This window comes from Gopherus flavomarginatus, chromosome 1, assembly GCF_025201925.1.
Source record: "Gopherus flavomarginatus isolate rGopFla2 chromosome 1, rGopFla2.mat.asm, whole genome shotgun sequence".
NCBI classification, from domain to species: domain Eukaryota; kingdom Metazoa; phylum Chordata; order Testudines; family Testudinidae; genus Gopherus; species Gopherus flavomarginatus.
In genome coordinates this window covers 103,795,364-103,809,595 of record NC_066617.1, presented here as the reverse complement: position 1 = coordinate 103,809,595, position 14,232 = coordinate 103,795,364, and the positions used below count along the sequence as shown (strand labels likewise).

General features: G+C 44.8%; 1 protein-coding gene across 2 annotated transcripts in view; it reads left to right on the top strand.

The window, feature by feature from the left end:
* ABTB3 (ankyrin repeat and BTB domain containing 3) overlaps window positions 1–14,232 on the top strand; it is a 325,425-nt gene that overhangs the window by 278,754 nt on the left and 32,439 nt on the right. The window contains exons 7-12 of one of the 2 annotated variants that reach the window (XM_050926291.1): window positions 2,022–2,123; window positions 3,209–3,302; window positions 3,407–3,542; window positions 4,167–4,190; window positions 5,975–6,195; window positions 8,830–9,008. In XM_050926291.1, coding sequence (XP_050782248.1) covers window positions 2,022–2,123; window positions 3,209–3,302; window positions 3,407–3,542; window positions 4,167–4,190; window positions 5,975–6,195; window positions 8,830–9,008 — 756 coding nt within the window. The remainder of the gene's footprint in view (window positions 1–2,021; window positions 2,124–3,208; window positions 3,303–3,406; window positions 3,543–4,166; window positions 4,191–5,974; window positions 6,196–8,829; window positions 9,009–14,232) is intronic. The other variant, XM_050926302.1, reaches the window with a different exon arrangement.

Genomic DNA, 14,232 nt, shown 5'->3' with positions numbered 1-14,232 from the left:
GGCCTTAGAGGGGCACTCATTGTTGACCTAACTCAACCCCCAATGGTAAAACTCTCACTGAAGTCAATGGGAGCAGAGTTAACCCAATGGTAAGTGCTTTTGAAAAGCCCAACCTAGGTATCTTAAAAAAAAATAAAGGCACCCAAATGTAGAGGATGTTCTAGAAAATCTCAGCCTTAGTGTCTACATAAGGGCATATTTTACTCTCTTTTTTCAGTGAGAACTCTGCTGTAGAATGAGGGTAGCACATGAGTCTAAATTTGTAGACTCCTCTGCTCTAATCCCTAGGGGGGTGCTTGCCTGTGATGTACTTGTTTTGTAGAAAATTAGAGGACTTCAGTCTCCAGGGTTGTCAATCTCACTCTATTCACAAGCACTAAATTAACTAAAAAGAATTCAAATGTAAAAAATGAAATAAAATAAAATGTTAATACTTGCATTTCCTCAGTATATGCCACTGAGAGTTCCCTGAGCTTTCCTGTGCCAATACCAATCCACATGAGATGGGATTTAATTAGCTGGTACATGGTTACATTTGAGGACTAGTTTATCCTGAACCAAGCCTATTCATTCACTCCCTCTACTGCTGGGACCCCATTCATTACCCAATGCTCCCGGGTTCGAAGAAGTCACAGGCCTAAGTTTGGACTTCAGCACATTTCTTCTGGGCTTAGAGCTCTGTGTGTGCAGAGCAGAGCAAAGTGATTTCAGGAACTCAAGGTTTCTCTTTGGCAGGAGTGGATGACACAGCCAACTGTCTCATGCAGCTCTCTTCAGCTGGCAAACCGGGATTGCCACACCAGCTACTCCCTCTCTGCCCTCGCTCAATGTTAACCCTGGGGATGGCTAGCAGGACGCTATGTCAGAAGCTTGGCCATGTTGGCTGCTAATGCAGCCAAGCATCTGACACTGAGCTAATGGGCCCTGCTACCCTATGGACATAAGATGGTGAATGTAAAACTCCTTGCCTTTCACCGGGTGGCTGGCTAATGCTTTGTTCAGTCCAGCTTCAGTTCTTCTATCAGTGCTATCTAATAATAATATTAATTAATTAATACTTTGCACTTCAGTATCATGCTCCATCCAAGGATCTCAAAGTGCTTTATAACCTTTCATTAAATGTTACTATCCCTGTGAGTTACATCATATTAAAGATGAGGAAACTGAAGAACAGAGCAATTACGTCAGTTGCCCGAGGTCAAGATTACAGGCTTTAGATATTGATGCTTAGTGGGAGGAAGGGCTGGTGTGAAAATGAAAGGCTTTTTGTTTAAAGAAAACAGTTTTTAGTTATTTTGGGCCCAGCACACCTTTAGATTTAACTAGAAGGGAAGAAAGTAGTAAACAGATTTTTTTAAAATATCTTCTAAATGGTGCTAGGCTCGATCCATTTTAAATAGTCTGCCTTCAGCCAAGGAGCAGCAACATGGGTTACATGTCTTTAAACTTGAGATCAGGGGTGAAATCCTGGCCCCATTGAAGTCAGTGGCAAAACTCCCAATGATTTCAGTAGAGTCAGGTTTTCATTCCAGGATTTTTGAGAAACTCAGAATGCTGTGAAGCAATCCCAGTAGCAGGGAAGAATGAATGGGCATAATACAAAGCCCACTGAAGTCAATAGGAAATGTCCTTACATGTAGCCATCCTGACAGAGCCCCCCTCCCATCTCCACCTCCTCAGTGAGCGTTGGTATAAGCACTCGTGCAAATTTTGACTCTAAAAGTTGCTGAGGGGCAGTGATTTAGAGGGAGCAACAGCAGTTGGAAAAGAGACTTTATTTGCTATGAGCTTTAATCAATCTCTCAGTAAACAGCATGAAAAATTCTAGTAGAAGTAAATTCTTCATAAGTAAAAACTCTGCTGGAAAAAATATATAGAACCAACCATTTTATAAAGTGCTCTTTCTGATTTTTTTTTCTATCACTTACAACCATGTGCCCATCTTTCAGGCAGGTTGAGTTTCATTATTTAAAGCTCTTTGAAGGCCATTTTAAAATAAAATAACTTTAATTTGTTTATAGGTTGTCAGTACTGCTCATAAATATCCATCCGTCCACCCCGAGACCCGCCATTGGACAGCTCTGACATTTGCTGTGTTGCATGGACATATTCCTGTAGTTCAGGTATTACTGTATTTCCCTACCTGCATCTCACTTTTTATTTATCCAGTTGGGTTATAATCTGCATCCATCTCAAGACTGGTACCCCACTCATATTCATATTGGTTACTTCTATCATTTACTGATACTGTATAGTGATCGCTGCACGCAAATCTTAACCAATATGAGGTTTAAATAGGGCAATTTTAAAGTACAAATGCATCAAAGAAAGTCTGTCAACTCCTCGTACTCCTTCCTGACCATTCGTTGTGTGTGTTTGTTTGTTCATTCATTACACTTTCTTATCACATGTATTATAATACTCTGATAAATGCAAATATTATTTCTGAAAAAAAACAACTCTGATCTGTTCCCTAGTCAGAGGAGTACTCAATCACTTTATCCAGGCATGAAATAACGTGAATATGTTGGCTCTGTGGTATGGCATCTCAAGAGTTGAGATAGATTATTTTTCAAAGTAATTGTGTCAACATGGCACAATTAATGAATCACCAGACAAAGGAGATCTAGGGTAGGGATGGCCAAAGGCAGGTTGAATGTGTCCCCTCAGATTCTGTAGTGCTGTCAATGGCCACCGTCATCTTTAATAATAATAATGAAATAGAAATGTACCCCAGGAGACTGCAGGTTCCAGCATGCATTGCTACAACTTGTTCCTGAAACCCTCTTCTCTCTTCTGGAAACATCTCTCTATTAAAGATGGAGACAACTGAAATCTCATCCATTTTATTAAAAATGCGTGTCTCTGTGGGGCTCCAGGCAAGTTGTCAGTGAGACTGTTGGTTGGGCCAAGTTAGAGTGCCTAAATCTAGTGCCTTACTTCACACCGCTGATCTTATGCCCAGATCAGGAACATTGGATAATACTTGTTTGGCTTTGTAATATTCACTAACACTCTAGGAGTCTGACAGTGTGTCATGAGTGAAGAAGAACTAATTGAATAATAGAAGAAAAATGTGCATGTCACTTGTCTTCACTGCATCTGCTGTGTGAATAATGAGAAATATTAGACTCCAGTTCCTCACTATTCATAAACTCTGAATTCTGCAATGTCACCGACAACTATAAATGGTCAATTTTCTTTATAGCTATTACTCGATGCTGGAGCAAAGGTAGAAGGTTCTTTAGAGCATGGAGAGGAAAATTACTCGGAAACTCCTTTGCAACTGGCAGCAGCTGCTGGTAAGGCCTCTCCTCCTGCTGGAATAAACTCTTCAGTTGGGAAATGTGACTTAGTTGCAAAAATATTGGACTTTAAATAAATTAAAATCTCTCTTGGCGTGCAGGAAATTTTGAACTGGTGACTTTGCTGTTGGAGCGAGGTGCTGACCCGATGATAGGAACAATGTACAGAAATGGAATTTCCATGACTCCACAAGGTGACATGAACTCTTTCAGTCAGGCCGCTGCACATGGACACAGGTAGAGTGGGAATGGGTCTAGTTGCATGGATCAAGTGATTATGGTTTGCCTGGGAGGCTGATGTGGGTGGACGGATGTATGATCCTCAGTGTTAAAGTAGAATCCTGCTGCACACGTGTGGACTGTGTGACGGTCAGATGTGCCCCTTTTTTGGTATAGGAGATTTGAGATTGGATTTAGGGATTTCTGTTAGCGTGTGAGTTTGATCAGTTTGAGGTGCACATTGCTTTTTCGGTATGTGGAAATGGAAGTGAATGCCTTCTGAAGTGTTGCAGTTTGTTGTTTACAAAGTTTTTGTCAATGCTGAAGTGCCAGTGAGTGCTGGAGACTTGCCTGAATGTATTGATGTATTTCTAAAGGTTTTAGGTGTGGTGTGTGTTTTCTGCAGCAGCCATAACTGTCATTAAACAAAGGTGGGGTTTTTTTGTAAGTGCTGATATTTTTGTTTGTGTTAATGTTATGTATGTGTCCAGAGACAGCGTGTTGGGGGCATGTTATAGATTAAAAAATAAATTAAATGAATAACTGATATGTGTGAACAGTTATTTGTACAAAATCCAGGTACTAATTACAATATTATGGATTAGTATTAGGACCTTCACATTCATACTTTTCTACTTGTAGCCTTCCAGAGGAACGTAGATGCAGGTTAGAGACAGTATCTACATTATGTTTGCTTAGAGAGAAGAGCTAACAGCCTAATGGTATGCTATGTAACTGTCAGGGCTGGTTCAGACAATGCTGCCCATCTGCAGCCAAAGAGCGGCCCCCTGCAGGGGCGGGGTGAGAGAGGAGGAGTTTGTTAAAATGTTCATGCAGTGCCTAATGGTGTGGAGTGGGAGATATGTCATGCTGTCAGAGAGCGCTGCAGAGCAGCGCTCCCTGTGGAAATCAAGGCTTTTTCCCCTTTATTATGCACCAGCTGAGGCGCATCACAGATTCATACTCTCCCTACTCCCCGAACTAGTTTTACAGGAAAGCTCCCTCCACTATTCCTCTACCCACACATACCTCTAGACATCATGGGTGGCAGGTGAACCGCCTCATTTGGGGAGGCTAGCCCCCCACCCGATGGAGCCCTGAGCGCCCTCCCACTCTGGCCAGAAGAGCCTTGGCTGGCCCACCTCAACCATGCCAGCTAGCCTGAGCTGCCCCAGCTGCGCCGGCTGGCCAGACCCCCAGGCTGGCCCAAGCTGCCCCAGGCCGCCAGCTGGCCCGAGCACTAGCCTGAGCTGCCCCTGGCCACCGAACCGAGCTCCAGGCCACCAGGTGGAGCTGAGTCTCTGCCGGCTTCAGGGGAGAGGAGGAATAAGGGCGGGGCCTCAGGGCGGAGCATGAGCAGGGCCATAGCCTGGGTTAGGGGAGGCTTAGCCTCCCCTGGCCTTCGATACCCGCAGCCCATGCTAGACATCCCTGTTATCCAGGACACCCTGCTTATTCTCTCTCACACACACATTGCCACCTACCCCTCTACTCAGTGCTTAATTTGTACCAGAACTTGCAGTTCATTGCCCTGGCACCTCTGGATTTGCCACATCAGTTACGAAAGTAAAAAAAATGGTTTGAGCCTTGGCACCTCTATCATTACAAATTAAGCACTGCCCCTACCCCTGGAACTGAATGTATGCTGCTACCTGATCGTAAGTGCATGAGGCAGGTGGAAAGTTGGGGAGAAATTGCCTGCTGGGCCCGATTCTCCTCTCACAACACCGTAAACCAGGAGTAGCTCTGCTGAAGTCAGTGGAGTTATACTGCTCCAGACCCAGTGGGATGGAGTATCATGCCTACTGCTGAGTTTGGGGCCTTGCAACTCAGGGCCCAAATAAATGGCTTTGCAGCTGGGGTCCCACTTTGCTTGAACCTGCCCTGCCAGATGTAGTTGAATGATTAGTAGCTCCAGCTTTACTGAGACTGCTTTGACTGTTAATTGAGAGTGATGGTGTTTTCAGTGGTTTTAGACAGCTCCCTTTTCAAGTTTCATCTCTATCAATTATTTGCTACTAAATGCATCCTTTGTGAAAGGCACTAACGTATTTCTAAAGACAACTCCATTTCCCCGTAGTGTGGGATAGATTCTGCCAAGGTTTTCCACACAGGCTTTTAATCATTTAACAGTCACTGCTTGATCATAAGTTTCTGTTTTAAGTTTCTGCTGTACACATGGCATTTGTATGATGTTCCTGCCAGTCGTTAGAACAATGGAACCAGTCCTGCAGCTGTGATACAGGCATAACTCCTGAACTGATAGGACTATTGCCTGCATGAGGGCTGCAGGAACTGAGCACTATGTGAATGAACATTTCTTAAAATAATGCCTGATTGGCTTTCTGAGTAGGTTTCCAAACCTGCCATGTTACAGAAAATATCCCAGGCAGAAGGAAAACACAGTAGCTAACTCTGATTTTTTCTCTCTCTTGCTTTGTGGCTGACAGGAATGTGTTTCGTAAGCTGCTTGCTCAGCCAGAGAAAGAGAAGAGTGATATTCTGTCCCTGGAGGAAATACTGGCTGAGGGAACTGACTTGGCAGATGCTGCACCAGCCCCTTTGTGCGCCAGCCGCAACAGCAAGGCCAAACTGAAAGCACTGAAAGAAGCCATGTACCACAGCGCCGAGCATGGATATGTGGATGTCACTATTGACATAAGGAGCATAGGTCAGTTTTGATGTCGTCTGCACTTTACCTCCCATGAGAGACAACTGTCATGTATGTTTTGGTGGGAGCGATGCCTGTCACTCACACTGACTGCATTTAAATGTTCCTGAGTTTTTATGAAAGCACTAATTGGGGGTCTTTCACATGTGTGGGAATGAAGAATGGGGGAGGTGAGTAAGTCAGTGCAAACTGGGTGTAAAGCTGTGACTCTTGAAGGGTCCATTGAGTCAGTTTTGTTTTAATGCCGAGGAGCCACAACTGACTAAGATAATCTTCCCTGCATGGCATGTGCGTTCCTTTTTTCTTCACAATCATGTATGCCACACATCACAAAATGTGGTCAATCTCGTACACATATAGACAGGTTTCTTTCTGTTATGTTCTGTCGTGAACGGAATCGGAGCATCAGCCATCTACTCCAATTTGGCGTATTCAAACAACATTTTTCAGATGCACATCAGGCAGTTGGGTGTAAGTCACAGGGCATGACCTACTTGCAGCTGTAGTCACCCCCTCACACGGAGGTGCTGGAGAGTTGATACACCAGGCCTTTTCAGCCCCAGTTCTTGGTAGAATGCCAGGCACAGTATGACTTATTCGTTAAAAATGCTTCAGTTGCTCAGCTTTGTAGGCTCTGGCACGTGGTGGTTCCCAGTAAGCAGTCTGATGACTCGCTCAAAAGAAAGGGATGATTTGCTAGGGCCAGCTCCCATCAGCAGGTTTCTTCACCTCTGCTTAGTTAGGTGTCCATCTAAAACATCAGCTCTGGGCAGCCGTTCCAGCTCTTCATGCACCAGCTCTCACAATCACCCATCTGCTTCCAAACACCACGCTTCTCACAGCACCAACCTCCCAACTGTCACAGAACCTTCCGCCTTTTACTGCTTGCGACCCTGCCGGGGGAGAAAGGCAGTGAATTTGCTCAGCACACTAATCGCATAGCTCTGCGGCCCTTTCAAACACCCTCTCCAGGGCCAGTCAGTCTGTGCTCAAGGAACCATTTTGTTCCGGTTGTTGACTGTTTTACCACATATGTTAATCAGTGCTCAGTGAGGGACCAGAAGACTTCTGCTACCAAACATGCTTCTGAGCACCATATCCAAGAACACTGAGTCTTGGAATCCTGTCACATGGATCATGATTTCCACTCTGAGTTACAACCTATAACAGGTTTGCATAAAGGCAAAGGGATGGAATGGTTGTACAATTGGTCTAGCAAAGCACCTCCTACTAAGTGAAAGTGAGAGGATCTCATGGCAGTGGAAGAGGGGAGGTTTGGACTCGAGAGCCTGCCCTCTTGTTAGGGTGGAGGAGAGTAGTAAGTATGCAGCACCTATGAGAACCCAAGGTCCGGGGTGTGGACAGGAGAGAGGAGGGGTATATATCCCCTCGCACTCTTCTGTAAATGTAACCCATTGGTGAGTGTGTGTTACAGGTCCCACACTGTGCCATTCCCCCGAGGATACGAGTTGTTACAGCTTCTTAGTTAAAGAGACTTGACTGTTTAGTTTCAAGCTGCAGCAGTTTATGCGTTTAATTCTGGAAGTCACCAATTTAATCTCTGGTGTCAGCCAAGATAATGGCCATCATGCAGGCACGTAGGCTGGTCTACAATCTATTCCCTGATGACAATGATTTGGACTAATTTATCTGTCTTCTTCTACTGCATGTTTTATTATTTAGTGTGTGGTAGCAATTTTCTTTACTTTCTTAAAGTGCACTTCTGCTCTGACAAGTAACTGTGTAAAAACGGGATCTTCTTACCCACCTGATGCTGTATCAACACAAGTGAGGATGCATGGCTTGGAGGAATGATGAGGGGGATATAAATACTTTCCTTTCCAGGTCACTGGTTCAAATCCAGCCAAAGTTGGCAGTGACTAAATGTTTTTACTATCTCGTGTCTCTTTGGTAGCCCACTGCAAAGGAGTGTGGTGGCATAAATCTAGTTCCCAGATGAGGTCCACATCACAGATCACCACTGCAGTGTACACTAATTGGCTTAGCAGCGAGGCTAAATAATATTACTTAGCTGTTATATAGCACTTTTCATCAGTAGCATAGGCGCTGACTCCGAGGATGCTCTGGGGGTTCAAGCACCCACTGAAAAAAAATAGGGGGTACTCAGCGCCCATGAGCCACCAGTCGGTGGCAGGAGTACTTACATGGTGCGCAGTGAAACCAGAAGGTACAAAGCACCCATTGGCAAAACCAAAAGTCAGCACCTGTGATTAGTAGGTCTCAAAGTACTTCACACTCTGTAATAAATTTATCCTTCCAACACCTGCTGTGAGGTGGGGAAATGCTGTTATCCCCATTTTATAGATGGGGAAATGAGGCACAATGAGACTAAGTGACTTGCCTGAGGTCACACAGGAAATCTGTGGCAGAGCAGGGAATTGAACCTGGGACTGGACTACCTTCTTAAACTCAGAGGTGTGTCCCGGCAGATTAGGATTGAGGCATATTGATGGGCAGCACTTGTAGAGTAAATAGGAGGTCAATTTCTGGGGCTTTCAATTTGGCACCATTCACAAGCCCTAAAATCACACAATTAAAGAATAAATTAACTACGCCTCATTCTGTGATGGTCTGGAATATACACACACCTTTAAAATTCATCTTTTTATACAGGAGTTCCATGGACGCTACATACATGGTTGGAGTCTTTGCGAACTTCCTTTCAGCAGCACAGAAGGCCTCTCATCCAGTGCTTGTTAAAGGAATTTAAATCCATTCAGGAGGAAGAGTACACTGAGGAGCTCATCACACATGGGTTGCCTTTGATGTTTGAGATACTGAAAGCAAGTAAGGTATGAGAAATTGTGGATTTTGAAGAAATTAACACAACCTCCACACACACCCCAAAATCCCTACAATATTACAAAGCTCTCCTGAAACTCATTACATTGTGTGAGATTTTCTGTATTTGTTTCCTGGTTTGCAAGTGCAGATGTATGAGTTTAAAAAAAAAAAAAGAAAAAGACAGCTATATACATCTATTGCTAGGACAGCTTAATACTGACACTAACAGTGAGCTGGAGAGACAACAGAAGCTAAAGCCTAGTGGTAAAATTAAAGTCACAAGGGTCAGTGTAGTACAGCAAAAGATGTTGACAGCTGAGTCAACCAAGGTTAGTATCTCTCTCTCTCTAGTTTGCTTTCTAGGGGCATACAACCAGGCTAATATTCATATTTGCTTTGGATTTCTTGAGCCAGTTTTCAGATCCAGATATCCTCTCACAAGCCTTTTTGCCCCCCATGTGGAAGTTTTGTGGGGACTTACACAACTCCACCACCTATTTAGGTCAGAGAATATCTATTTCTTTACCTTTGAAAACCAATGGAAAAAAACCTTCCACTATCTTGGTGGCCTAATGTCCGGTGCCACCCCCCCTCCAATATCATTCCTTCAATCTGACCTTTTCTGACCAGACATCTGAGCTTTTAGTGAGGTATATACAAGTATTCAGCTAAAATAGAGCTGGGGCAGGTGTCCAGGGAAAGTGGAAATATCTTCCCCCAATGAAGGCTGGATATTTTCTTTTCCAACTTGATTCAGCCAAAATTAGCTCCCCTGCTGCTCCCATTGACTTCAAAACACAACCAAGTCCTCTCCCAAAAAGCCCCAATCAAGCATAATCTATTACTGACAAGAAGCAAGTATTTAAGTGGCCAAATTGAGAAGCAGCAAGAGTCTGAGTTCAAAACTATTTGCTTATTATTTTAATGATGTATTATGATACACACTGATAAAGCCTCTGTTGCTTGTTTAGCATGAGAGTGAATAACATTTCCCACCTACCTCCTGAACACCAGTGTGGGCAGCATATAATCTGCAGCAGCAATTTAGTTAACGTTAAAAGGCAGAGGTTTTGACCTACTCACTGAATACGAAAAGATTGTGGAACTAGCAGTTAGTCTGAGACCTAGACACAGATGTTTCTTACATTCCGCTCCAAAAGTGGCCAGGGCTTGGGCTCAAATTTATATGAATGAATTCCAGGGCGAGGGCCTGTTATTGAGATCATCCTTCCCCTAGCTCCTATGAATTTCAGCTTCGAAATTAGTTTATGCTGGATAGGTATCTGTGGAGGATTCTGGACATAGCTTTGAGGAAATTATTTTAAATCCTGGAATGTGTGGGCCCCTCAGCAGGCCTAATGCATATTTATCCAACACCGGACAGCAAGTTGCTATTCTGTTTGAAAGATGAAATAAAACTAATTGGGCTGTGACCTTTACAGAGATTATTTAGGAACCTTAATCTGGGATGAGGGATACAATAAATTGTTGTTTTCTTGGGTGACTACAGCGAAAGCCAGTGGTTTTCATGTGGGCAGCTTTAAAATAATTTATTTAGACAGAATTATACCCCTCTGACATATCAGAATAGGTCTTCAGGAGTCTCTGTCTTGTAGGAGGCATTGTAGCAAAGCAGAGCCAGCTTGTTCTGCTTTGGGTTCACATTAAAGCCAAACTGCTGTGGGGGAGAGGAGAAACAACTGAAATACCAGAAAAAAACAGTAAGATAGAAATTCCATGTTATCCAACTTCCCTTCACACTATATGTTGGGGATTGGTCCTGCTTTGAGCAGGGGGTTGGACTAGATGACCTCCTGAGTTCCCTTCTGACCCTGATATTCTATGATTCTGTGATATATACGCACGTATCATTTCATATTCTTAACTGTACAGTGAATCATTGTGTGGCACTGCAAAGACTTACAAGATGTCTGCCAATGGCAAGAATTATTGCCATGGCCTTGTCCAAATGGTCTCTTGTGAACAGCTCCTTTGCAGAAAGAAGGCTAGAACATGTACAATATGTCTAAGGCCCTTTGTTTTCAGTGTTCATTTTGTTTAAAATTTCTTGGGAATTTATTAGTGTTTATTACAAAAGTTAAAAAATCAGTGCAAAAACAAAATCTTTGGAGTTTTCCAGAATAAATGTCAGATAGAGTAGATCTCACTCTCTTCTGTTTTGTATCTTTTTAAACTTTCAGGAAAGACCCTTTTGTTCTGAAATATACTCAGATACAGCTTTTCGTTTTCAATCCATTTTAGCAAGAAAAGTAGTTCTCTAACTTTTATCTGCTTTGAATCTGACAGCTGTCTGTGCTGTCTGTAAAGCTAGTAACGTGTATGTGGTGGGCATGGAACGGACAATGGAATGTACACCAGCAGCTCATTCTGGCAGTTCTGCCCTGGCTTCCCACTCCAGAAGGAGAAATGGATGGTCCAGGCTGCCGAGCCACCATCTCTCCTTCTGGAGAAGGGAGCTGGGTCTGGAGAGATCTGACATTTCCAAAATGTGGGTGAAAATCAGCAAAGACTGAATAATGGCTTTTGTAAAACCCAGGAAAGTTTCGGTAAAACAGAAAATAAAAGAACATAAGAATATTGGAAGAAAACAATGAACCATTAGAAGCTTTCCAGGAGAAAGATCCTATAGAGCTAAGTTGTCCCTGGTCATGGCGTGGGAGAGCTGTGGGGAAAGGTATTGGTTCAGGGAGCCTCCCACCCGACTTGCATACTCCATACAAGGGCCAGGGCAGAGACTGTTCCCTCCATGCACACCCAGGGATGGAAATCCATACATAGAGGGGTGGGGAAGGAGCAGGCCTATGGTTCAGATCCTGGCCCCCAAATTTGTAGAGTCAGGCAGCTGCAGAGAGGGGAGTATGATTTATCCAAAGGAACGTGCCCTCCCCTGTGTGCTGTGAGCTCAGGGAGGGATTATGCCTCTTTTGCTAAATACCACAGGCTGGCCCCGAACATTTCCTTAACAAGTGTGGTGGGGAAAAATAAAGGTAAAATAAGTAACTAGGAGACAGAAGTCACTAAAAATTTCTTCGTTGATATAAAATGTTACGTCCCATATGATGCATATTATAATTTTTGGTCTATTGTACTTGAGTGACAATTTATATTTAAGAGTAGCCACACTTCGCACTTCTATAAATAGTTCCATCCATCCTGTAATTTCAGTCATCAATGAATTGAGCCTCATTATCCCCCTGCGAGATAGGTCAATCTTATCTTTGTTTTACATATGGAGAAACTGAGGCACAGAGAGGCATGCAGCCAAATTTTCACCCTGGGGAGCTGCAGAGTGCTCTACACCTCTGAAAGTCAGGCCCAGGCTGTCTAAAGTTGGGCATCTAGAAGTTGAAGCACCCAAGATCAGTGACCACTTATTAAAAATGAGGTCTAAATGATTTTCCCAGAATCACAGGGATAGAGCCATGAAAAGAAATGGGTTTGGTTACTCCTATTCTTGTACTTTAGCCACAAGACCTTCCTTGCCCTCACACAAATTGAGCTGCTGCATGAGGAAACAGTCCTAGAAGTTCCCAAGTTGCCTAGAGTTTGTCTACACTGCACACTAAGCCCGGGACAGTGGGAACCGGATTTGTGAACTTGGTGTTTAAAGCCTATCCTTAAGTGTCCACACTGCATTGTAAATCTGGGTTTGCAATTGCTGGACTCAGGTCTCACAGCTGTGCTAACACATCCACACTGCACTAGGCAGACTCGGGTGTACGGCTTGACTTGCATCCACACTGCAGAATGTCAGAACTTGGACTTGTGTCCCTCTGGGACTCTGGCCCACCTCACTAGCAGGATCCAGAGGCAAACAATCCTATGGAAAGTTTGCAGCAAGGCAGAACTGCTGTCAGGGTTTTGCTGGCTGGCTGATTGTAGTTGGCATTCTCTGCTCCCCTTTAAATGCTGAAATGCTGCTGCTGAACATAGAAAGAAAAACATATTTTTAGAAACTCCAACTTTGGAACAAAGTATGGAAACAAAAACTAGTAAATCAGGCAAGATGGGGGTGTGTGGATGAGCAGAAGTCCTAGATAACATTACTTCTCAGAAAGTGAAATCATGGGAAGAACAGTCGGTAAATTTTTAGCAAATGTACTGAGACAATCGAGGGAAGGTTTCCAAGGCACAAATGGAAGTTAGGCACCCAACTCCCGTTGACTTTCAATGGGAGTTGATCTCCTAATTTCCCTTTATGGTTCTAACTACCTCGCCCTTTTAGCAAATGCATAATCCAGTGATATTTCCATGCTTCTGAGACAGAAATATCAGAATGCACAGATCATTCATGTGTCCAGCCCTGAGGGGGAATGCTGGTAGTCAGCATGAACCCTTCTTCTTCGAGTGATTGCTCACATCCATTCCAGTTAGGTGTGCGCGCCGCGCGTGCACGTTCGTCGGAAACTTTTTACCCTAGCAACTCCAGTGGGCCGGCAGGTCGCCCCCTGGAGTGGCGCCGCCATGGCGCCCAATATATATCCCTGCCGGCCCACCCGCTCCTCAGTTCCTTCTTACCGCCGTGTCGGTCGTTGGAACTGTGGAGCGCGGCATAGCTGTCCTCCACGTCCCTAGCTCTCCTTGTTTTTCTATCGTTATCTCTATTGTAGTTGTTAATTAGACTGTTAAGTTAGATAGTAGTAGTTAAGTGTTAAGTAGTTGTAAATAGTTTTTCGCCGGGGGCTTAGCCCTTCCCGGCACCCGGCACCGGGCTCATGCCTGGTTCGCCGGGCTTCAAGCAGTGTGCGGCCTGCAAGAAGCCTATGCCCACCAGCGACCCCCACGACGCGTGCCTGAAGTGCCTGGGGGAATCGCATAGATCCGACAAGTGCCGCATCTGCAAGGCTTTTAAGCCAAGGACTAAGAAGGAGAGGGATCAAAGGCTCCGGACTCTCCTCATGGAGGCGGCACTTGACCCGGCGGCTTCGCAGGCCGTGATCTCGGCGCCGGCACCGGATCGCACCGGCACCGAGAAGACTCCCCGGCACCGACCTTCTCCGGCACCGGGGACAGAGCCTAGGCCGTCGAAGTCCATTACTCTGGCCAGGCACACCCGAGTGGAGCGCCCGGCCTCAGCATCGGCCGCGGCGCCGCCGGCACCGTCGACTCCGGGCCCGGCAGGTCCGTCGAGTCCGGTGCCGCCAAGCTCCCCCATGACATCTGGGGTCGAGATAGTGGTGCCATCTACACCAGAGACCTTCGCCTCGGCAC